Here is a 22575-nt window from a genome sequence, read left to right as displayed (position 1 = left end):
CACAGGCAGCATTAAGGAGGATGCCCAGGGGGCCCAGAGACCATCCCTGCTTTTCCCCAGATCAAAGATCCGTCACAGAAGGTCACAGATCATTCTCTACCAGCACAGGTAGTTGACAGGGTCCCAAAGCACCCAGTTCCCTCTATAGCAGCAGATGAACCTGGAGTGTTCGTGACCTTCACAGGGCCTGCTGTATGGGGCAAGGAAGCTGGCCATTCCCCTTGGGAAGGCAAAGCTGACTGCAAACGAAGGACGCTCGGTACACCTTCCTTGGAGGCACTGACTCTGAGCTGGGTGGCCTTATTGATTAGGGACCTCGTTAGTGCCCAGCCTGATCTGTCCCTTCTCTTTGAAGGGATGCGGAGAAGCAGCACCGTGGAATCACCACGCATGGGTTCAGCTGTGCCACGCCTACTGTGCTAGATGGGATTTTGGCTGTCAAGCTACTCCTGTGCACCCTGCAGGGGCACGAACGACGTTAACCTGCAGACCTTAAATCAACGAGAATATCCTGGATTGTCAAGCAGGGCTGACATCATCGCCAGCCCCTGAGAAGTGGAAGGAGGCAGAAAAGCGAGTCAGAGAGCCGAGGCAGAAGAGGGACCCAAACCATCTCCGGTGGCTTTGAAGAGGGAGAGAGGAGAACGTAAGCCAAAGAACGCGGGCGGCCCGGAGGCGCTGAGAACAGCCTTGCGCAGACAGCCCGCAAGGAAACCGGAGCTCAGTCCTGTAACCACAAGGAACTAAGTCTGCCAACAACCTGAATGAGCGCAGAATAAATTCTCCAGCAGCGCCTCTAGAAAGGAACATGGCCTAGCCCGCACGTGGATTTCCGCCTCAGGAGGCTCAGAAAGGAGAGACACAGGCCTCCCACTTGCCCTGCTGACCAATTCTGAGATAGTAACTCTGTACTCTTTGAAGCTGCTACGTTTGGGATAATTTGTTACAAGAGCAAGAGGAAACAGCAAAAGCAAGTCTCCAGGAGCTGATCTGCATGACCCGGGGAACGAATTCTCAATCCAGACCCTCTTCCCAATGGAGCAGCTTCCTGGATCGCATCCCAGCTGGGCTGACAAACATCCAGAGACAGGATCCAGCCTGTCTCACGCACACCCAGAAGACTGGACAGAAGCTGTGGCGGAGACCAGCCTCCTCCTCCCCCAGAAGGCATCCTGATGTTAGGAAGGGCTGCTGAGGGCAGGGAAGTCCGGACAAGGATGCAACCTCTGACCCCAGGAACCTCCCCTGCAAATCGGCATAGTATGCGACCTTCCAAAGGTTTCTGGTGAAGGTCCCAGCCGGTGCCTGAAACATACTCACATTCAGTAAATGGTGGCCAGAGAGGGGAAACTGAGGCTGTCTGGGGAGGAGGCCACGTGGCCAAGAGCAGGGGAGGTCCGTGGCTGGCTCTCCAGCCTCTGAGAGAGGGCTGCTGGGGAGTGAGCAGAGGGGCCTCCGTGCGAGGAGGGGATGGCTCAGCCAAGGTGGGAAGTCCCCGCTTCCTGAGACCAAACGTCACACGGGCAACTCTGCTCGAGTTCAGTGAATGGAAGAAAGGGCCAGAGAATGAATGAGAGGAGTACTGCCTCTCCTCTGCTAGGCTTACTCCTTTTATTAGAAGTCATGTGTCAGCTCCCGGCAATCCCTCCCTCCAGGCAAACACAGGCTCGGCAGTCACCCGACAGAGAGGAACAGAGAGTACGGGGTGGGACAGAGCCTTGCTTTCTAGCTGACACCGGCCTGAACTGCACAGACGACAAGCTGCCAACCATCCAGAGAAGTCTATCCCCTTGTAGGTTCGCTTGGAGGACTCAGAGCAAAAACTCGACTCTAACTGAAAACAACAACCATGACAGCAACCAAAAACAAACAAAACCCAACAAAAATGCCATCCATACTCTCAGAGAAGAAGCCCAGCCCAGGAAGTATAACTAAGTGATCTTCTCTTCTATCCTCCTCTTAAGTACACCTTTCTGACTGTATGTTATTGCTCAGAGAAGAGATTTAAAAAAAAAAAAGAAAGAAAGAAAAAAGAACTAAGGCATTTTGTACCCAAGGTGTGTGCACACACAGTGTGATTAATTAAGCAAATAAAGTTGCAAGCCCTGCTCCCGGGGAATGGGAGACACAGCCGTCCCAGCACAAAGCCTTTGGTACAAAGTGTTCAATGACACAACCTTTGCCTCCTATGCCTCCAGCCAGCAGGCATGTTTAACAAGACTCCAGCAAGCCCGTGTTCCAATGAGCTAGATTCCTAAATGAACAGGACACCGTTCAGAATCTTGGCTGCCTGTCCCAGGGACACGTGCTTCAGTAGAAAAGGAAAATAAATGAATACCTTCCTTAACTACCCCGGGCCACGGCCAGGCTGGTGGCCCAGCAGCCGTGCAGCTGACCTTTCAGCCAGTATGGGGCAAAGCAGGCAATAGGGAGCCCGTCTGCACCTGCCGAAAAAAATGCAAAACATAAATTTGCAAATAATTTCTAGAGATGTGGCTCAGCGGCAGGAGAAAAAAAAAGACGCCTCATGAGCTTGCTTTAAAATTAAACCATGTCTGGCCAGCTCCATGGTCTCATTTTTTAAACGTCTCAAAACCAACTTAATGACTGTGCATTTGAATTCTGCATGAATTTCGGCTCAAGATCCTCCCCCTCTTTGCTTTCCTTAACGTAGGAAAGCCTGTGGGGAAGGGAGAAAGCACACATTCCACCCATATGCTGAAAGAAAACAGTCCCTTTTTTTAAGAGAGAAATCTCCCTGGTGTTCATCGAAGGGAACGGAACAGACGGAAACCACGGCTCTATCCAAAGTGTGCGGGGAAAGTCCTTTTGTTGGGGGAAAGAAGTGCGGGGAAGGAGACTTGGATTTCTAAAAGGCTTCAGTATAAAACTAAGACTTTCTCTCACTGCATCTGGCACGTTGAAACTGAACCAGTCAGTTGGATCCTAAGTGATGTGACCACAGAAATTTAGAGAGCTAAAAGGAGGCACGGCGCTGAGAAGGCACCCCATTCTTAAATGCTATTTTTGGATCCCGAAAGCCAAGAGAGGCTTTTAATTGTTTTGTACCAAAATTAGAAAGGCAGGATCTGCGGGTGGCAGCCAAGGGGCTGGGGTTTCCCTCAAGGCACAACCCCTTCCCTGATGGGTGAGGTCGGTACTCGGGGACCCGGCACAGACGGGCCTTAAGCCAGCTTCTCTTTTTGGGAGGAGGGAAAGCAGCTTGCCCCCACAGGGCCGAAAGCATGCGTCTAGGCTGTCCACCTGGCTGGGAGAACTCACGATTTTCCGCTCATAGAACGCGCCGCTGCTGTAGGTAGTGGCGAGCGTGGACGCGCACTCCTCTAGGTACCACGGCTTGTACCCGTTCTCGGTGGTGCTGCTCACGGAGACGGTATAGATGCTGTTGGTGTAGCCGTCACAGGAGCAGTGGTCCCCCTCTCTCCCACCATTCCCGGACGCCCACACGAAGATGGAGCCCAGGCCCTGCCGACCCTACAGGGGAAGAAGAACAGGGCGTCGGGCCCGGGCAGCCAGAACCTGGTGGGTTGGCTCGCGCCCGCCCAGAGTCCTTCCTTCTGAATGTCCCTCCCAAGGGTCTGAGAAGGGTGTGTTCAGACCATATGGAGGCCACGTGGTTCTGTGGGCTCTTGGTTCGTTTTCATAGAGGACTCCTGCCTGCGGCGACCGCCATCCAACAGCAGAATCCCAGGATCACACTGAGGACATGGCCCGGAAAGCCCTCTCTGCTCTTTAGGGGAAAATCAAGCTCCCCCCTCACCCCCCAAAAGGAGCTGTTCTAACTCCGGATCCATGTCTGGTTTCCATCATTATGACCTCTTGTCACAAAGAGTGAGCAGTGCCACAGGAATTACTGAGATGAAAGTTGATGGCTGAATTTACAACATTAATTTTTTGAGATCATAAGAGCCAGTCCTGTGGGGAATAAAGAGCAGAGGGCGGATGTTCCTGAAAACCCAATGGAAGAAGCACATGTCTTAGAGAACAAGCTGGTTTTTGCAAAGTGGGGGTGGGACCGTGAATTCTGGGTGAAGACTGGACAGGTGAAAAGGGTCATGATCCAGGACAATGGCCGTGGCCGCCGGGGGCCATCCTATGAGAGCTCCCCAAGGTGTCGGCCACGGGTACCCGTTAAAGCAGTCAGGTGTGGTGCCTGGGTGGCTCTGTTGTTTGAAAGCCTGCCTTCGGCTCAGGTCATGATCCTGGGGTCCTGGGATCAAGCCCCATGTCGGGTAATCTGCTCAGCAGGGAGTCTGCATCTCCCTCTGCCCACCCCCTGCTCATGCTCTCTTTCTCTCTCAATCAAATAAATAAGTTATTAAAAAAATAAAGTGGTCTGATGGTCAACACCAATCAAAGCCAGAGACTTCACTGTGTGTAGGTTTTCATTTTCTGAACATACACATGAAAGCAAGTCTTTGAAAGACAGTGGCAGTCAGGGTCAGTTCCTGTAGCTCTGTTTCATCCCACACCCACAGAATCAGTGACTTTTGACTCAACAGAGTGCTCACCCCAGTCCCAAATACTAGTTAAAGATGAACCACTCCCAGAGGGACCTGACCCATTCTGTCTGAGTGGCTAGACCTGCTGGTGATGCCCAGCCAGCCCCAGAGACCAGCGCCAACACCCGTCTCCACGAAACCCAACCCACAGGGCTGGTGACTTTGGTATCCTTGCCAAGGACCCTCCTTTCCAAACACGTGGGAGAAAAATGATACTCATGCTCAAGAACTGTCCAACTTAAAACTTGCAACAAAATTCTGCAGTCCCCATGGAGTCCGACAGAAGCCTTACTGTTGACTTGGATAGCGTTACACACACCCAGGGTTCGAGTCCACCCCGGGCTCCGCGTACCCACCTGCTTGGAAAGTCCAATGACTCTCCGCTTTGTAGCCCAACTGGACGACAGTCTCTTGATCTTTTGTGAGCATTTGTCATGACTCTGACCTTTCCTCCAGTTTCTAACCTGAGGCTCTCAAAAGAACCCACAGGAGGTCCCTTGCGTTCACCCAGTCCTGCTGCTCAAGGCTGTCTCACTTGCTCGGCTTTGCACGTCTCCCAGGTGGACCTGTCCACGTGGCCAAGAGCTCCACAGAAAGGTTACTCACATTTAGCCAAAAAAGGTCAAACTTCTGGAAGAAAGGCACTAAGTACTGTGGAAATGTGGCGTGTCTGTGCATATAATTACCTATAGGGAGAGATTAATTGGAAGCTAGTTCAAAGAAACTAAAATCAAAATGGCAAGGTATTTAACCCATGAGAGCCCATCTTTCGTCCATGAGAACCATCTCTAAGACGCTCCCTACTCTATTCCAAATTACTTTTGCAAAGTGGAGGCTACAACCTTATTATTCCGGCAGCACAGAGAACGCCCCCAGACAGCACTCCTCATACATGAGTGTGCACACAGGTCACTGGGGGTCTTGCTATACGACAGACTCAGACTCGGTAAGTCTGGGGGAGGGTGCCCCAAGATTCTGCATTTCTAATGAGCTTCCAGATGATGCCTGCATGGCTGCTTCTAGACCCCACTCTGAGGAACAAGGGTCCAAAATACCAAAGGTCCCCATCTTCCACCTTACACTGCACAGTTACTCCTAGACCAATCCATTTTCTAAGGTGTCAAGGCATCAAGCCCCTCTCTCCCTCCCTCGAAGTTTCCTGAGGAGGATGTGAGACTGAGGTGGAGGAAACACCCAGATCTGAGGGGTGAAGACAGGTTTTAGCTGTCTCTGAGGATTGTATTTTCACTTCTCAGCTCTTGGAAGCCAAGGGACAGAAGCTATAGGGCAACAGTTCACCCTAGCCGTGAACTTGTGTTTCTGTTCAGGGAAAGTCACAACCTCAACCCAATCCAAACCTATTTCAGTACCTCCCCTGGGAAGTTAAGGGTTCAGCTGTGAACTCCAAAGCACTGTGCCTGAAGACTTGCAAATGGCAGGCGTCTGGACAAGGACAGTGTTCCTAGCCTCAGTGGTGTTGCCTTTCCCCTTTGGGATGACCAGCCATGTGAGGGGTAAGGCTTCCTGAGGACCGACATCAGGCACATCTCTACATGAAATGGTGGTCTCCGAAGTCTCCTACCATCAAACCCCCTCATGTACCAGAGATGAAGTCAGACGTGACAGAAAAGACTGTAGCTGATAAACGGGGCATCGAGGAAGAAAAACAGATTGTGGGGGGGCATGGTCTGGTTTGAGATCATCAACTTTCAGGAGGATTTTCAGTGGCAACTTCAGACAGCTATGATTTAAGGCTCCCTATATGACATATTTTACTTCAGAATGACTGGGGGGAAAATGGAATGGCTGCAGTATTTCAAGAAACTGTGACAAGAATGACGGGGAGGCACATGGTGCCCTCTGAAACTTCTTCACTCCCCTGACAGCCCAATAACGCCGATGCTCTTCAGAATCTGGAATGCAAAGAGCCCTTCTCTGCAGCTCCGGACTTTCCAAAGTCCTACACGGGTTCAGTTGACACAAAGCTAAGTGAAGTTGAGATACCCAGCAATCATTTGAAAACAATCATTGTCCTCTCTAGGAAATGGGGGGCCCTGTCCTGAGACCTCAGATCTTTCGAAATCACCTCACAGAATGACACACGTTTCTGATTAACACCGTTCCGAGCAGTATCTTCCCCACAGAAAATGCGATCTTTAATGGACAGCTTAAATTAAAGCTTAACTTTTCGGATGCCCTACTTGTCATCGAGAGTGAGATCCATGTGATCTAGTGGGTGGTAGGAGTCAAGCACGGGGAAGATAAGATAGTTTTACTTGGCAGTCCCTCGTAGGCAGCAGCTGACTTGGTCACGCCTGAACCTTCCAGCATCCCTGGGCCAGCACCTGGCACAGCCCAAGGCCTCAGCAGCCTGACAGAAAGCAGGCTTTGCATTTTCTTAGAGTCATGGGGGACAAAGGAAGCTGGGTGGTGTCCCGAGCAGGACCATGAGGTCAAATGCGAGGTTGGGGACATGCAAAGAGATAAATACTCAGACCCCATAAAAAGGTCCTAGAAAATGACCAAACTCAATACATCCAGAAGAGCAATCAAGTCCTATTATTTAGAAGAAAGAAAAAAGTGAAGAGAGTTAAAAAAAAAAATTGCTCCTTTATGGGGTAGGACTAGGGGACGGGCATGGGGAGACAAAGAAAGGCTGCTTTTAATAGGATCCTCTGATAATATTTGATTTGTTCATTAACTACTTATTAATCATATTTTAATCATGGTGTAAGGGTTATAATAAAACGAAGACTTTAAAAAAAAACATTCTGAAGTATAATTAATAAAAGGAAACTGAATCCCCCACCCTCCCATTTGCAGCCCTACTGTCCTGCCTCCCATAAGGGAAGTCGGAAGTATGAATGCTGGCCCGGGGCGTGCTCGGACTTCCTGCCCAACCCCCACCAGCATCACCAGGCCATACCTTGTACTCCGGGTTGGGCCTTGTTGGGCCACCCGGGGCCACCCGGACACTGACCGCAGCTCCATCTGTCTGTTCCAAGAAGCTGTCCTCGCCCGGATATCTGCCTCACCAGCTGGCTTGTAAGAACTGGGTCATCTCCAGGTCCCTCTTGCCCTCCCCCTGCATGTTTGACTCCCAAGGATCCAGGACTAATGATCACAGAGTGACTGTGGGTGGGCCTCCTGGCCGGTGGAGACGCAGCCTGCCAGCCTCCTCTGCTTTCCCTCGGCTGGTCAGCAGAGAAGCTGCACTAGGAAGTTTGCTCTGTTTGGTCCCTGCTGAGGCTCTACCCAAGACATCCTAAACATGTTAAACTGTGCGCTGGCAGGGAGGTCAACAAGGCCAAGACTTCCTATTTGGTGGCAGGGATGGCAGGTGGTGGGGGGGGCCGAGGCCCAGGACATCCCTCCCACCTACACAAGGAATAGGCCAGGTAGTTAGACCAAGACACCTACTGCCCACCTGCCCACACCTCTCAGCTGCGGTGAGTTGGGGGCTGTCAGGCTTCAACCACAGAGTCCTGGGCCTGGTGGGTGACCAGCAGGCACCTGCTGGAATGTCACTCCATGACAAGGTGAAGTCCTTCTGCTCTGGCTGGTAGACAGTCATTCCCCTGAGCCCCGAAATGACTTCTCCCTCACCCTGGTCATGGCAGGCAAGGCCTTCCTGGCCCCATTTTGGGGGACTCTGGCCTGTGTCACTCTAATTTTTAAATGTTAATTTTTTTTTTTTAACTATTCTCCCCCCCCCCGGCAAGATCCCCCATAGCCCTAGATGACTCAGACCTTTTTAATGCCATACTCGAAGGCCTGCTTAGCCAGCCGGCCAGGCCCATCCACAGTCTTCCCGTCGTCATCTGGCCCCCAGCTGGCGCTGTAAATGTCGATGTAGTTGGGTCTGATCCCCAGCGACTTGGCCTCAACGACATCGGTCACGTCGCCGTCCAGCATGCGGATGCCTGAAAGCACACAACGAGGGCCCGTGCATGCCCGCTCTGCACTTTTCAGGGCCGCACAGACCGTGACCTCAGGGCAGAGGGGACCCTGCAGCTGCCGGGGCACAGCCAGATAGTCCTCCCCCCATGCCCCACCCAGCTCTGGAATCTTCCAGCTGCATTCTGGAAAACCTCTCTCCCCGTCCTGTGCTGGCCTGCTGGCCGGTGTAAAGGAATTCAAATGACATCTGGGCCACGCTGCAGCGTCCCCAGCATGGGACAGCAGCACAGGAAACAGAACTGTTTGGAAAAGATTGGATTTAAACCGTTTCCTTGGTAACACGCTGTCACTCTGGTACTTAAAAGAGGAACATAATAGAATGATGACGATGATTATTTCTATAATAGAACTCTGGAGTCATTTTCAACTTTCCCTGCTGTCAACAGTTCATTTCTCTTTCTTCTTTCTTTCTTTCTTTCTTTCTTTTTTTTTAATTACTCCCATCTCTGATTTGTAACTAGGAGCTTTTCACCTAGAAGACGGAGCGGCACACCCTAGGGCTTCTTGTATCGCAGTGTGTGTTCAGGCTTTGTGTTTTCCAGAGGGGTCTTTAGGTGGTGGGGGTACCCCTTCCTCAAGAGCACCCCAGAAAGACAGGGAGGGAGCCACGAGCCTCTCCCAGTGCCTGCGTCCTTGGCTTGGCGGGGGGGGGGGGGGGGGGTCCCCACCCACCCCATGTCCAGGCTTTATCTCCATTCCTGATCACAGTCTACATCTAGCAGGTGTGGTGTCCCCAGGACCCACCCAGATAGGGGTCCCAGTGATGCTGGCACATGGTGGGGAAACAGCAGTAATGATAGCCAACCAGCACCTCCTGCCTGGACAGTAGCAGATACATAAAGTCGGACCTCTCGGAGGGAGACTTAGAAAACTGGGGCCACCCGACCCCGGATCAGCACTCTGGGTGACTCTGCTCGGTCCCCACAGCCACCCGGCCTCAGAGGCCCCCAGGAGCCCCTCCTCCACCAGGCCCTGCCCCATGTGTGTGATGGTCGTGCCAATGAATTTGAAAAATCTTGAGCTATTTAAGACATAACAGAAAAGAGGACTTTTTCTGATTATAAGCATCACATATTGCTCTCTGCAGAAAGTTTGGAAAATAGAGAAATCACTAGTGATAATATTTTGCTTATTTTCTTCCAATACTTTTCTTTGGCCCCAACATGCACTTTCTCTCCAAGTTCTTTTTTTACCACAGAACTTCATACACAACATTTTCCTGCACCATTTAAGACTCTTCTAAGACGCGATTGTAAATGGTTGCAGCTTCCCCTCCCGCGCACCCTGGCCGGGGCAGGGCTTCCTCTGAGGTTCGCCTCACGAAGCAGAGGCCCCTTGCTCCCCAGCCTGGACTGGATCTGTTCATGCCACATCCCAGCACCTGCATCCACATACTGGCGGGCACACCAAAAATAGAATCTCTGAATACAACCGATTTTAAAAGAACTGTGACTTTTCCCCAGAATGAAAAGAGACGGTACAGGGCTCAGGCAGGAAGAACCATGGGACGGAGACTCTTTGAGGGGACGTCCTCCCCAGGGGCTCAGGGACAGATGTTTTATGTCAATTAAATCGACCTGTCCCGCCCCTTTATACTGTTAACTGTGGAGACGCTCTGCTGTCACTTTTGATGGATGGTTGAGAGGCAGAGATCCCCCAGACATAAATTCCAAATGATACCCAATCTCTCAGCCAGTAACACACGGATTGTAGACGAACAACTGAAAGTAGTTTATGATTTGTCAGGGCGGGAGACTTCCTACCGAAAGAGCATGTGAAGATGACTGAAATGTAATAAATTCTTCTACCCTATCGATTCATGCTGCCCAGATTTGAAAGTTCAGGTTGCCCTGAGGTGTTCTCCTTAACATCTGCCCGGTTGTGAGCGGAGAGAGAAAAGGTCAGGCGGGGTCCCTGGGAGGCTAACTAGGACAGTCGAGAGGGAAGGTGCGCCATCTTGGCCCTCCACTTGGGTGGGACACTACAAGCCAACTGGAAACGCCTGCTCCGAAAGTTTGGAAATCATACTCAAAATCCGTGTCAGAGAAATTTATAGCAAAACAACAGTAGAGATTGAGGATTAGAGTTCAATGACGGTGCTGAAAGCCATTCAGAGGGTCAACCCAACAGGCACCGGTGGTGAGAGAGGGGGTGGTGCCTGGAATCGTTGGAAGAACCATCATTCGGTGGCCAGAAGGCCTTAAAAATGAGAAGTAGAAATAAACTTTAACTCCAACCCTGTCTGTTCTATTTTCCGGCTTCCAATCTATTTCCTTTCCTCTCTTTACTACCTGTGATGGGCTGAATGTTTGTCCCAATCCCCAAATTCACATGTTTAAGTCTCAACCCCCAGTGTGATGAAGGCAGGAATTTTAGGAGGTCACTAGGTTTAGATAAGTCCTGAGGGTGCCCCCCCCCACATGGTGATGGGCTTAGCATCTGTTATTAGGAAGAGTCAGCAGAGAGCTCACTTCTTCTGTCTCCTTCCACCGTGTGAGGACACAGAGAGGGTAGTTATCTTCCAGTACATTTCTTTGGCTCCAGCATGCACTTTCTCTCTGAGCTCTTTTTTTTTTTTTTTACCACAGACCTTCATACAGAACATTTCCCTGCACCATTTAAGTCTCTTCTAAGACGGGATTGTAAATGGTTACAGCTTCCCCTCCCGTGCATCCTGGCCCGGGCAGCACTTCCCCTCACAGTCTACCTCATGTCAACCAGGCCTCCATTTCCTGATGAAAGTTATAGAACCTACAGAGGTGCCGGAAAAACTAAAAAAAAAAAGTTGATTTAGGTCAAGTGCCTGACAGTAAGCCCCCAACGTGCATGTTAGTGGCTAGTGTGAACCCACTGAGCCTCAGTTTCCCCATCTGTAAAAATGGGAGTAAAGACACTGAATTCCGGGACTGTTAACAATAACGAATTACTTTTTACCTTTATTTTCTTCTTTTTCTTTTTCTTTCTTTCTTTTTTATTTTGTTTATTTATTTGACAGAGAGAGCGAGATCACAAGTAGGCAGAGAGGCAGGCAGAGAGAGATGGGGAAGCAGGCTCCCCGCTGAGCAGAGAGCCTGATGTGGGGCTCGATCCCAGGACCCCGAGATCATGACCTGAGCCAAAGGCAGAAGCTTTGAACTCAGAACTCAGTGGGTTCACTGAGCCACCCAGGCGCCCCTTTACCTTTATTTTTAAAACATATACTTTTTGATATGTATGAAGGATCATATGTAACCACATGTTAGTGATAAAGCCTAAAAAAACAATTGACACCCATGAACCCTCCATCCATTCACTGCAAATATAAACATGACCCACTGGGGGTTCTACACACGCAGAGAAAATGGCTCAGGATTTTGGATGATTCGTCTCACTGCCTTTAAAAAAACTAGCGTGTTAATACAACTGTATGCTTGCTTAAACTATACATCACTAAGTTTGGTTTGTACCGGGAATGGATCTTCTGTTGGTTATACACATTAGAAATATCTTCTCCCAGTTGATGCCTTGTCTTTTCACTTTGCTGATGGTGCCTTTTGGCAGACAGAGATCCTTAATTTCAACTGAGTAATAACAACTTCCCTTTGAAGACCAAGGGAGTTATAATGGGGGCCAAATTTGTCCGAGTTCACTGACATATCTTACTGGGGTCCTTTCTCCCTTTCAAAGGTGGGGTTGTCCCATCACTTGAGTGCATCTCCTCTTTTCTGATTTCTGGGTGGACAAGAGGAATCAGGGTGATTTGAAATGTTCTCCCTCTCCAGTCACTGGTCTGTGAGCCCAGGGCTTCCCTCTGTGTCAGAGACACGGGGCCCAGGTGCTTGCTCAGCCACCAGCCCAAAGATAGGGGCCATAACCAGTAAGGGACGTTAGCCATGGGGTGTGGCAAAGCTGAGGCCTCGGGCAAGATTAAGAGAGTTCATAGCAGGGGGGTAAGGGAATAGGGGTCACAGAGTCCTGGGGCGGGAATACTCAGCTCTAACCTTGGACCAGGATCTCAAACTCTCTGAGCCCTTGTCTTCCACGACATTTACCTGGCAGAGGAGTTAAGAGGATTCAATCTGTTGAGACCACAGCAGCTGGTGTTGTTGGAGAAATGGTGGCCTTGTTCTCTGTACCCTTATATCCCACAGTGGGCTTGCTGGGGCAGGAGAAGGCCCAGCCAGCCACACAAGCAACCAAAGTCAGTTCTGATGTTCTAAGGCCGAAATGTAACCTGTTATGCTAGACTTCTCCAAGCAAATTATAGGTGTGGGAACGCCTACTTTAAAAAAAAAAAAAAATTCGACATAATTAGCACGTATAGTACTCTATTTGCTTCCAGTGTACAATACAGGCATTCAACAATTCTATGCTGCTCAATGCTCGTGCCTACTTTTGAACAAGAATGAGATGCCGGGAGACATCAAAAATATGTAAAAACAGACGACTAGGATAATTTCTCAACACCTCTTGTGATGCTTTTCATCTCGGAAGAAGAGCAACTCTTGTGTGAGGAAGAAAGCATCACGTATTTAGAATTTAGTGAAGCATCTATTTTCCCCCAACACCAACGAGTTGCCAACAAAGAAAAGGCAAATATTTTCAGTGGAAACCTGCTATTCCAATATTAGCCTTAAATGTGAATGGTTCTCTGGAAACGCCAAATCGAAGAAAACAGTCATTATTTCTCTGATGAAAAAAGAAAGACCCATTTAACAACAAATGGTCAGGTACCAAAAGAAAAAAATGGGGTCCAGTCATTTGTTTGGCACATGAGCTCTGGGTGGCTGGAGGGTTCACAGTGGCAGGACAGACGCCTGCCTGACTGTCCACTCTGAGGACCGACCTGTCTGTGAGAGGAGCACAGAGGAGAAGGACGATGGTGCTCTTCAGGAGCCGACGAGTTTGTGTCTGGGTGAACAGCTCAGAGTGCTCTGGGGGGTCAAACCCCCAGCAGACAGCTCTGGTGAGCACAGAAACTGCATCTAGGAGCGAACCTCACAGGCTTACCTCGCTTTAAACAACACAGGCGTTCCTATAAAACTCCCTGAACCCAATCAATATTTCACATGCCCCGGAGCACTTGCTGAAATGAACAATTTTACAAGTTCTCTTGGTCAAGTGTCAACAACCAGCAGCCCTTTTTTCAGAGTGACCTGTCCTGCCTACCCCTCGCCCCCCTCACCGTTAATTTAGCGTGCAACTTTCCAAACTACAGGCCTGTGGACGTGCCCTGGAGACACCGCATTGACCCTGAACTTTCTGAGGAAGCTCCACGTTAAAAGACATGGCAAGGTCAGTGTGTCTGGGTTTGGAGATAAGGTCTTTAAAGAGGTATTTGCGGGGAAAACGAGGCCATCTGTGTGGGCCGGAATCCAAGATTCCCTTATAAGAAGGGGAAATTCAGACACAGACAACACGCAGACAGAGTGATGACCGTGTGAGGACACAGCGAGAAGCAGCTATCTGCAAGCCAAGGAGGCAGGCCTCCAAGGAAACCCAACCTGCCAACACCTTGATCTTGGAGTTCTAGCCTCCAGAATTGAGAGGAAGTAAATTTCTGTTGGTGAGCTAAAAAAAAAAAAAGGTGGGGGAGGAGCAAGGAGAACAACACACACACACACACTCACACACGCATGCGCGCGCGCACACACACACACACACACACACACACACACACACACACCCCTTCAATACAAGAAGTCAGTTATCAGCCCTGGTTGTTGACCTCTGGAGGAAGGCAGGTAAACAGGACATTTTGTTTATTGAAAAGCAATGTATTTTGCCTTCAGCAAATGAATGTCAGCAAGTAACATTAGATTGTAGCTTCCTGAGTATGACAAACAGGCCTCCCCAGCACATTTTGCTCATCGATCCTGAGTTTATTTTAGTAAATCCACAGAGAATTGGTTTGGGGTTTTGTTTTGGTTTTGGTTTTGGTTGGTTTTGTTTGTTTGTTTTTTGTTTTTGTTTTGTTTTGTTTTGTTTCGTTTTGTTTTTTCCACTAAGACTATAGTACATTCTGTTCTACCAGCAGCCATTCTGGGCCAAGTGAGGTTTCAACAGTTGTTTAGAAATGTTACAAATCTGAAAGGTTTCTGTCAACCCCATTCATTGCCTAAGACTGTGACGGGACTCTCCAGTCTCTAAATGTGGCCACATATGACAGCCTTGTTCTAGGAACCCCGGGGAGCTGTGGTCTGCTAAGTTGTTAAGGCACATCTACGTTTGCAACTGTGACATGAAATCCTTAGGGACCATTGGTCGATGACCAAGCCAAGTCTCTCTTGGTCTCCTGCTCTGTTCTTGATTTCCAGATGGAGCCAGGCCATCTCCTTCCAGAGTGGAAATGCAGCTGTGTACCACTGGTATACCAGCAAACTCCTGGGCAGGTCCTACTAAGGACCCAGGGTCAGTGAGATGAGGCCCATGGCAGCAAGGGTATGGCATTCACCATGTCTTTTATTTTCTGTGATTCTGATGCTCTGTCCTCTCAAGGCCTTGTTGATTCTGGAGGGACTGCTCAGCTTCCCACCCCAGGGCTGGCCAGTTCCTCAAAATAGTAAAGAACGCTCCCAGGAGGCATGTCTTCCATGTACAAACCAATCAGTCTGGAGCCCACACCTCCAACCACCTCCTTTATGGATCTCTTGGAGCTCTGGACCACCCTCCACCTGCCCTAATCACCCCATAACCAGGAACCAGACAACTAAGGACGGCCACTCAGCCCCAGAGCCCACTGGAGTTATTCAACTGAGCCAATCCTAACCCTGCTTATTCTGCCATGCCCACTCCTTCTGGCAGAAACCACTGGAAAGGCTTCAGCCCACGACTTGCCTTGCTCCCTCTGCCTCCTGACAAACCCTGGTGCTCGCCCTCCTGGCCTCCATGGGTTGGAATACTCTCTCCCCTCGCGAACTGTGAGTCACAGGCTCTGCTCCACGGCTACTCTCTCCTCATCTGCTGACCTCACCAGGCCTAAATACTAATGAAAGCTATAGCTTAAAACAGGTCCCTCTCTCATCATCAGCTTCTGGTGATTTTTCGAAGAATGGTAAAAACTAGAAGAAGAGCTTCAGTCACTCTCTTGAGATTTGAGATCTAGACGGGCTCTCTTGTCTCCAGCCCAGGCAACAGGGTCCAGAGACGAACAGTGGATCACCCGGGCGGGGGGTGCAAAGAGATTCAGGGACAGCTGGCTGCCTGGGACACTGGACACGACACCATGCGTCTGAGCCAGATGGGGCACCCATATATCCCCTCTGCATGTGGGGACAGCAAGGGACCCTGCCAGGATGTGCATCTGTGATCGAGCAGGGGAGCACATGCTCCACACTGGCCTCTGAAGATGGTAAAAATAAGATATTCACGCTGCCACAAACAAAGGCCACCTGCGGCTCACCGTCACTTAGACTTGAATGCGCCCTCTCCGTCTGTCTCTCTTTCTCTCTGTCTCTCTTTCTCGCAGACCCCGGAAGCAGCTACTCCTCATTCAGCCTTTGTGAGGGCAATCTCAGGGAGTCAGAGGGTGCACCCCAGGATATTCAAGAACCAGCATTATCTGCCCTCTGGGGTGGCCCGGGAGGGTGTCCTGGGAGGGCATGGCCGCCTAGGAGACACAGGTTTTTGTCCATTTCCTCCTTCCTATGGCTCCTGAGCCTAGGGATGCTTAGACCCAGCAGGCAGGGGCCTTTGATGACAATATGAGGGTGAGGAGTGGTGGGGGGATCCCCAGCTCCCTGAAAGCACAGCTCCTAATCACTAGCTACCCACATTCACTAAACCCCTCACACCTCCCCAGTTCCTTGTAAATCCTCCTGCAGTTGAACATGTACTTGGAGCCTTTGAAGATTAATCTGTAGCTTAAACTGTCCTCTTAAAAGGCTCACAAGACTAAACGGCTTAATGGAAACCCTAATGAGACTGAGAATTCTGTGACTCTGAATTAATATAATTAACTAATTTATGAGCCTGGATTAATTTAGCTGTTATGTACTTAACATTTTCATGTTTACGAAAGGAAAAACATGATTCAGTTCCCCAATCAAAATATGGAACAAAAACACCCATGGAAATTTGGCTGTTGCTTTTTGACTTTTCCTTCCCAGAACCAGAGTAAACACAGGCTGCTGAAAAGATGCACGGACTTGTGGAGGCCCGAGCAGGGGAGCTGTTCTGTTTCTGAGTATCTGCCAGGTGGGGAGTCCTCCCAGCCTCCAGGCCCACGGGAAGCAGAAGGGGTGAAAAGGGACAGAGCCAGGGTTACCCAGAACAAGACAGAGGGAAACAAGGCATAGGGCTGATATACTTTTTTTTTTTTAAGTGATGAGCCCTGGGTGTCGTAGCAACTGATGAATCATTGAACAAACACTACATCAGAATTGTTGGCTAATTGAATTTAAATTAAAAAAAAAAAATAGAGAGTAAAGAAAGGTGTACCGTAAAGCTCTGACAGGTTGTTTTCCTCATTGTTCACTGGTTTGGGTTTTTTTTTTTTTTTTTGTAATGCAAGTGCCTGATTCAGCTTTTGCTTAAGGCATCCATTTCAAAGATGCATCCACTTCAAAGACTATCTATCTCAAATAAACAAATTGACAGCCACAGTAGATAAAGGGGCAGCCTCCCTTCCCCCCATCCCCACTGAGGCTTTGTTTTAGAGATCTTGGTTGATATTGATAAGGGACCATTTGGGCCACTTGTCTTTTCTCTCCCCAGCACTTTAAATTCCCACTCCTGTTATTTTCAATTACCAATGGAGTGGGTCCATGAAACCCTAGGTCCCCACCCTCAACCCCAAATAAAACAGAGCCCCAGCGCTCATACACACCACCTGGGCACGGTATCCTCTTCTCTGTACCTATGACCTTGCTCTGTGACCACCCCCCATCCCCAGCGGTGTCATTTCCAGGTGGTCAGTGATAAACCTCTGTTTTTCAGTTTCCTGATGCCTGTTGCTCAACATTGTCTTGCAATCCTAAGAAGAACCCCAGGGGTCAGTCCAATTTTAACACTGGCTTGGAAAGGGGAGAAGTCTGTGCAAAGCTCACCTGGGGTGCACAGCATATGACAGCTTCTCTAGCAGTGGGCTGGGCTGGGCACACAACAAAAGGCTAAGTGAGAAAAGGCTGGGAATGATGACCACTATCCTTTGCCTGTGTCCTCCTATGTTATTGCCATTATCAGATGAAGGTTGGAAAGCCTGGTTTATTATATTCAAGGCTAAGAAAGAGAAACAAGGCCGGAATTATGTTTGGAAGGAATATGAATTTGGTCAAGGAAAAGAAAACACACGCGCACCATGGAAACTTCCTTTTTGCTTCTGTTCCTGCTCACAGGGCCTGGTGGCATCTGGCCTCATCTGGTCCCACCTAGGTCCCAGCATTGGAGAGATACCACCGCAAAGGGAAAAGCCAGGCTTCAAGTCAGCAGGCCTGAGTTCACATCTGGGCTCTGCCTCCGTGTAGGGGTGTGAGCCTAGGCGTGGCAGGTGACTTCTGATTATCGCTTTCCAGGGGTAGGAAATGGCTGTAGTAATTCCAACTCAGGATCGTTCTGCGCAGGAGGTGCCAACAGCAACCGGCAAGAGCTATTACGGTCATCACAAGACAAACACTAAGGAGATTGGGCCATGACAGAAAACTGAGAGCTCCGTCTCCCTCTCCTCATGGCCCAAAGCCTCAGAAATAACATGATAAAGGGAAGGAAAAAAAAATCAGGAACAGCCCTGGAAAACAAGATCAGAAGATGAGATCTTTTGAGGAATGATGGACAGACAGCAAAAAGATAGGATCAGCCAGCAGGAAAAATTCCAGAAGCGCCTGACGTCCCTAGGCCTGATGTTGTCAGGATGGAAGGAGCAGGCATGGGTGGGAGGAGCTAAGGAAGAAGGAGGTTAGCTGCCTCCTCCTCCAGGCTGAGAGGAGGAAGTAGCAGCAGGCTTTATGCAAACACTTAACATAGTCAAGAGGGCCCTGCTGCTAGAGGGGGGGGGGGCAGTGCCTCCCCTGGGCAGAGGGAATCCACGCACCACCGTGCCAGAAGTGACATTATCCAGCAGCAGGTCCCTCCACCTCCCACTTCACAGACAGACTGCTGCCATCAGGCCTGACAACCGCCACAACCAAACAAGGATCTGTGAGCATAAAACACGAGTGGACCACCAATCAGCAATTAGGAGGAAAACCAATGTCAAGAAAGAGAACCACCAAATTAAAAAGCTAAACAAAATGACAACAACAAGACAAACCCAAGGGGATACCGTTAATGCAGCAAATGTGAAGAAAACTTCAAAGTAAGTATTGCTAATATCCCTCACATTTGTAAGAAAATAATGCATCTTTTAAAAAAAAGCAACTGGAAGCACTTCTCCCCCATTCTTTCTGCTAAGAAAAGCCAAAAGCCTGGACACTGTGCAAGAAATAATCTCAGGATCTTGTGAGCCAGGGAACAACATGGTGGTGAGTTCCCTGAGATTCTTTTCTGTCTCGCATATCCCAGACTTGGAAATAGAGATGCTGGCAACCTAGAAGTACCAATGGGAGCCAACCAAAAAGTCCCCCAAAGCCCGTTTCCTCTAGCCAAAGCACCAACAAAGGGAGACCCAGCAAGACAGAAACTTTCTGCACAATCACCACTCTAGCCAAATGGCACAGACAACCTTATGGCATGACCCCCACTCACACCAAAGACCAAGGAGGAGCCTCAGCTTTCACCCCTGCCAGGCTATAATGAACTCCAACACCCCTTCTAGGTGAACAAAAGCACGGCTTTTCCCCTGCCAACCAAAAAAGAGTCTTACCCCATGGTGTCAATGAAGGTCCTGTGGGGAAGCTTGGTCTTCCACACTACCTGGCAGTGAGAAGGCATCGCTCTCCCTCCCAGGGGAGTCATATCAGGAGGCCTGGTGGTGAGTCAGGGTTTTCATCACCAACCAGAGTAAGATGACCCCCCAACTAGAGGCCACATGAGGAGCTGGACCTCCTACCCTGCTCGGCACTGATGAGAAGCCCTCCCACTCTCAGATGCCAATAGTGAGTGACTGAGCAGACCTGGGTGTCTGTCTACATCTGGCAACAATGAAGCAGTGGAGCTCCCTTCCCCCCCACCCTCAAGCAGTGTCTGAGAAAGGCATCTGAAACAGAAGGTTTAAATAAGATCCAGTGTGTCAGGGGCGCCTGGGTGGCTCAGTGGGTTAAGCTGCTGCCTTTGGCTCAGGTCATGATCTCAGGGTCCTGGGATCGAGTCCTGCATCGGGCTCTCTGCTCAGCCGGGAGCCTGCTTCCCTCTCTCTCTCTCTCTGTCTGCCTCTCCGTCTACTTGTGATTTCTCTGTCAAATAAATAAATAAAATCTTAAAAAAAAAAAAAAAAGATCCAGTGTGTCATAGTATAATACAAATATGTACAGGTTTCAACTTAGAGTCACACATCATAAAAAGAACTAGCAAGACCTCAAATGGAATGATACAAGACACTAGATAGATGCCAATACGGAGCTAAAAAGGGACATCAGATTTTTTAGTAAAGATTTTAAAGCAGTGATGGTACAAATGTTTCTCTGAGCAATTGCAAATATGCTTGCGACAAATGAGAAAATATAAAACCTCAACAAAGAAAGTCTCAGCCAAGAAATAAACATATCCATATGAAGCAAGTAGAAATTTTAGATCTGAAAATACAATAATCAAAATAAACTAAGTGAATGAATTTCACAACAGAATGCACTGGACAGAAGAAAGAAAAGAGTGAACTGGAAGACAGAATAATTGGAATTGCCCAGTCTGACAACAGAGAGAAAACAGACTAAAAAAGAAAAGAAAGTAATAACAGTGGCAAAACTCAATAAAAATGAACAGAGTCTGAGAGACTTCTGGAACTATAACAAAAGATCTAAGATTCATGTCACTGGAGTCCCGGAAAGAGAGGAGAAAGACAGCAGGGCTGAAAAAGTACTAGAAGATATAATGGCTAAATTCTATCCAAATCTGGCAAGACACAACTACAATAGGCTTTCCTTCTTTCAAGTTTTCTAAATTCTGTTAAATGATTTGAGCAAAAATTACAATACCATCTGATGTGGTTCTGAATGTATGTAGAGATATATTTAAGACAATTACAAACCAGGACAGGGTAATAGGATGTAAGAGAGGTAAGGTTTCCATACCTCACTCAAGCGGGTAAAATGATTAACATCCAAAGGCTGTGATGTGTATGTATAATGTAATAGAGCAATCACTAAGAAGAGCAATCACTAAAAAAAGTTATACAAGAAGATACACTTTTAAAAGGTCATAGACAGGGGTGCCTGGATAGCTCAGTTGGTTGAGCAACCAACTCTTGATTTTGGCTCAGGTTATGATCTCAGGGTTGTGAGACTGAGCCCCATGTTGGGCTCCTTGGGATTCTCTCTCTCTCTCCCTCTCTCCCTCTGTCCCTCCCCACCACTAGTGCTCTCTCTCAAAAAAAGAAAAGGCTATAGATAAACAAAATAGATTCTAAAAAGTATTCAAATAACCTATAGAAAGGCAAAAAAAAGAGAAAAAGAAACTAAAAACAGAGAGAACAAACAGAAAACAAAAGCTAAAATAGTAAACTTCAATCCTAACATATTAATAATTACATTCAGTGTAAATGATCTAAATATGGCAATTATTAGGAGGCAGAGATCGGCAGCATGGATTAAAAAACATGGCCCAAATATATGCCATCTACAAGAAAGTCATTTCAAATATTATGATATAGGCAGGATGAGAGTAAAGGGTAAAAAAAAAAATCACTAATACAAAAACTTAATCAAATGAAAACAGATGTAGCTATATTAATATGAGACAGACTACAGAGCAAAGGAAATTATCACAGATAGAAAGAGGTATTTTATAATGATAAAAGGGCCAACTCACCAAAAACATATAGTAATCTTTTTGGTTTTTTTTTTTTAAAAGATTCCATTTATTCATCTGACAGAGAAAGCACAAGTAGGCAGGGCAGCAGGCAGAAGGAGAGGGAGAAGGAGGCTCCCCACCAAGCAGAGAGCCCTATCCAGGCTTAACCCAAGGACCCCAGGATCATGACTTAGCCGAAGGCAGACACTTAACCAACACCTACACCACCTACACCCCTCAAGAGTTAGTAATCTAAATGTGTAAGCCTCAAACAACAGAGCTGCAAAATATGTGAACAAAAACTGGTAGAACTTAAAGGAGAAATATACAAATCCACAATTATAGTTGAACACTTCAATATTCTTCTCTCAGCAATTAATAGAACAACTAGACAGATAACCAGTATATGGAAGTGTATGGAAGAACTCAACAACTCAACAAATGTTCTCATCAACATTTTTATTTTTATTATTTTATATTATTATATTTACTAAGTAATGAGTTATATTAATATATTTATATTATTTTATTTTTATTTTTGTAATTTATATTTATTTTATTTTTATTTATTATTTTATTTGGGAGGAGAGAGTGAGCATGAGTGGGGTGGGGGAGGGGCAGAGGGAGGAGAGGGAGAAGCAGGCTCCTGGTTGAGCAAGAAGCCTGATGCCAGGCCCAATCCCAGGCCCAATCCCAGGATCATGACCTGAGCTAAAGACAGATACTCAACAGACTGAGGTACCCAGCTGCTCTGTCATCAACATTTTTAGAACACTCCACCCAACAATAGGAGAATAAATACTCTTTTCAAGTGCCAACAGAACTTATACCAAAATAGATTAGATCTTGTGTCATAAAACAAAGCTCAACAAATTTAATAGAATTGAACTGACACCGGATGTGTTCTCCAGCCACAATGGAATCAAACTAGTAATCCATAACAGAAAGATAACAGAAAAATCTCCAAACACTTAGAAAGAAAACAAAATACTTCTAAATAATCTATTGGTCCAAGAAGGAGTCTCAAGGGAAAAAAAATGCACTAAACTTAACAAAAATGAAAAGACAACATATGGGAGACACAGCTAAAACTACTGTGAGAGGGAAATTTATAGCACTATTGTTTATGCTAGAAAAGAGGAAAAGTCTCAAATCAATAACCTAAGCATCCACTTCAAGATCCTGGAAAAAGAAAAGCTAAGCAATCCCAAAACAAGGGGAAGGAAGGAAATAA

General features: G+C 48.0%; 1 protein-coding gene across 3 annotated transcripts in view; it reads right to left on the bottom strand.

Annotated features, from left to right (window-relative positions):
- The window catches only part of LOC111152599 (proprotein convertase subtilisin/kexin type 6), a 181789-nt gene that overhangs the window by 76837 nt on the left and 82377 nt on the right, over window positions 1-22575 (bottom strand). For all 3 annotated transcript variants that reach the window (XM_022511117.1, XM_022511116.1, XM_022511118.1), the window contains exons 7-8: window positions 8274-8446; window positions 3283-3495 (exon numbers count right to left, since the gene is read on the bottom strand). In XM_022511117.1, the coding sequence (XP_022366825.1) occupies window positions 3283-3495; window positions 8274-8446 (386 nt within the window). The remainder of the gene's footprint in view (window positions 1-3282; window positions 3496-8273; window positions 8447-22575) is intronic.

This window comes from Enhydra lutris, unplaced genomic scaffold, assembly GCF_002288905.1.
Source record: "Enhydra lutris kenyoni isolate GAN:26980312 unplaced genomic scaffold, ASM228890v2 scaffoldscaffold29, whole genome shotgun sequence".
In the NCBI taxonomy this organism is placed as follows: Eukaryota; Metazoa; Chordata; class Mammalia; order Carnivora; family Mustelidae; genus Enhydra; species Enhydra lutris.
This window is presented reverse-complemented; position numbering and strand designations above follow the sequence as displayed.